The sequence below is a fragment of the Suillus clintonianus genome, assembly GCF_016758775.1.
Source record: "Suillus clintonianus strain FC179 chromosome Unknown DEU56scaffold_28, whole genome shotgun sequence".
NCBI lineage: Eukaryota > Fungi > Basidiomycota > Agaricomycetes > Boletales > Suillaceae > Suillus > Suillus clintonianus.
Window position 1 is genome coordinate 458,137 of NW_024539252.1, and position 2,499 is coordinate 460,635.

The 2,499-nt window shown below is 48.3% G+C and overlaps 2 protein-coding genes across 2 annotated transcripts; both read left to right on the forward strand.

The window, feature by feature from the left end:
• DEU56DRAFT_911903 (uncharacterized protein) lies at positions 1-608 on the forward strand (the record flags this gene model as incomplete). The annotated part of the gene is made up of 2 exons (XM_041357335.1): positions 1-257; positions 305-608. The coding sequence occupies 2 exons, from the start codon at positions 1-3 to the stop codon at positions 606-608; spliced, it is 561 nt and encodes a 186-aa protein (XP_041209472.1).
• Positions 609-854: 246 nt separating this feature from the next.
• On the forward strand, positions 855-2,186 carry DEU56DRAFT_799320 (uncharacterized protein; the record flags this gene model as incomplete). Its single annotated transcript, XM_041353030.1, is given in 5 exon segments — positions 855-1,007; positions 1,044-1,202; positions 1,626-1,692; positions 1,712-1,978; positions 2,033-2,186. Coding segments are annotated over 4 exon segments (564 nt in total), but the record flags the coding sequence as incomplete, so codon positions are not given.
• Between the last annotated feature and the right edge of the window lie 313 nt (positions 2,187-2,499).

Here is a 2,499-nt window from a genome sequence, read left to right on the forward strand (position 1 = left end):
ATGCTGTTTGTCCGATGGTTTGATCCGGTGCGGCGGTACCATTCTGGGATTCAAGCGGCCCGTCTGCCAAAAGTTGCATTTGTACCCGAGACTGATGACTCGGCTTTCGGTTTCGTCGATCCTGCGTTGGTGATTCGCGGGGTGCACCTGATTCCAGCCTTCGCAAATGAAAGGGTGCTCCAATCCACACCACAGCAAACATCAGCTGGACACAAATGGAGGTTGGACGATGAATGGACTGCGTACTATGTCAATATGTGAGTCCTCGTCTTGGATTTTCTTGATAGTCTCATGTCATTGGCAGGTTTGTAGATCGTGATATGTTCCTTCGTTTTACCAACGCTGGTGTCGGCCACGGACCCTGGAGAGTAGAGGATCCAAGCGAGGATTCAGGAGAAGCCTATAGCCATGACGAACCTGGTGAGGAGGACGAGGACGAGATAGGGGAAGAGGAAGAGGAAGATGAGGAGAGCCAAATGGGAGAGAATGATGACGGGGACGAGGGGAACGAGGAGGAGGGAGATGATGACGAGAACGAGAACGAGAACGACGAGAACGATGAGAACGACGAGAACGACGAGAACGACGAGAAACGAGAACGACTCTGATGCCGACGAGGGTGATAATTTCTAATCTAATACACATGAGGATACATTTTTGGTGTCATCTAACAGGTCCAGGTATTCTGCACGACTCTGGAAATATTCACTGCACACTCAGCCTTATGCATTCTACACCGCACTTGTACACTTCGACCCAAATTGTAGTTCTTTCGACACCCCACGGACAGTTACTAAATATATCGGAGTTTGAAATACTTGCCAGTGCATACGAGTTCGAGTTCTCGACACAGCGACCATCCACAACACCCCTTTCTTTCCCGCCATCATTACACCACATCCTGTTGGGCAGTCTTTGGGTGCGGCGACATCTTCACCAATCGATTTGTCTACTACCACCCTTGGTGGTGGAGTTGCAACTCTCCGTGCAGGTCAACATATGCGAGCGTCTCTTGGTTCAACCAGGAAAGCACCTGGATTTAGGCGGGGCTCCCCTGCCATGAGCACGACGCGATCAGTGCCAACTTTCTCTCTCACTTGTCATCCGGCCAGTATGGCAACGTTTCCATGGGTTTCGAACAATATCGTGTCGAAGACCCTTATGGGTTGAACAGTCGTGGACAGCAATCGGCTTGGACAGCGGTTGGCTTAATTCGTAAGATCTCGACTCGAGCATTTGGTCTGGTAACAGCGTCAATGATGCGAGCACTTCTACCTCTGCTGAAAGTGCCCCGAGTTCTCCACTGATGATCAGCGAAACATCATTTGTGAGTCCGTCACTCAGGATCTCATCAACATTTCGTTGAACATGCATGGTATGTCCAGAAGTTTAGCTCTAATGTCATTGAGAAAGCAAGTATTTTTTCTGTCTTGATGGTCGTTCTCATGCCGACTGGGATTAGTGCATCTGTGTGGCCGAACACAGTACCAGGAAAATTGTGATCGAAGAGCTACTCAATCGCTCCCGCTTGGAGAAACTTTCTCGCAACTCACTATTGTGTGCAGATACTATTTTTCTTTCGCACATTTATGGTTTGGGCTGGTCATTCTTGTTGACTGCGCTAGACTATGCTGATCCTGCACAGCATATGCTCCTCGTCGAAGGCATTCGCCTACGGTCATTCTCACATCGGTCCCCCACGGTCGTCAAGCGCGTTCGAACGACGGATGTGTCTTGCAAGGCACCTCTCCTCACAGCGCGAGCCTGACACCCCCTCATACCAATGCCACTGGCTATACGGACGTTGCTGGATATGCTAACGTGAGCCCTTTTGGCACGGTCGCTGTTGCTGGGTCATTGAATGATCCTTATCAGAGCTACGGCTATGGCATGTAGAGCGGGTACATTGATTGGTGTGTTTTTTCCTACTAATTAGTATACACGAGCTAACTATCCTCTTCTACAGCTGGCTACGAACACATTGGCGCCAGTCGCTACCACTGGCAGTGGGCCTCGATGCAACACTGAGGAGGAGTTCGTTGGATCTGAATGGGGACGAGTAGCGGATGGCGGGGCGAGCTGGGTGGACGGCGCTAGTAGGGTGCTGTTTTTTTTCATCATTTTCGCTCTGCATCGTCGTGTTTCATTCTGCATCAACGTATATCCCTGTATAGCAATACCTATCATCCAATTCATTTGTTTCATTGTCTATCAACGTGGTTCAATTGCAAATGTAAAAACTACCTGGAACGAAATCGAACGGGTATCGATCTGTATATTTGCTCGTTCGATCTCTATCAATAAAATCGAGAAAGTCTCATTTTTCACGATAGCCATTGATCGAACTACAAATTTCTATCAATAGCTATCAACATACATCCACCTCTATCTTGCTTATTTTCACTGGGAATTAGCAGCTAACTCGTGATCTAATGGTGACAAAATAATTTCCCCTTGTAATGACATGAGAGGAGTGTAGCGGTAAGTTTGAATATTGCC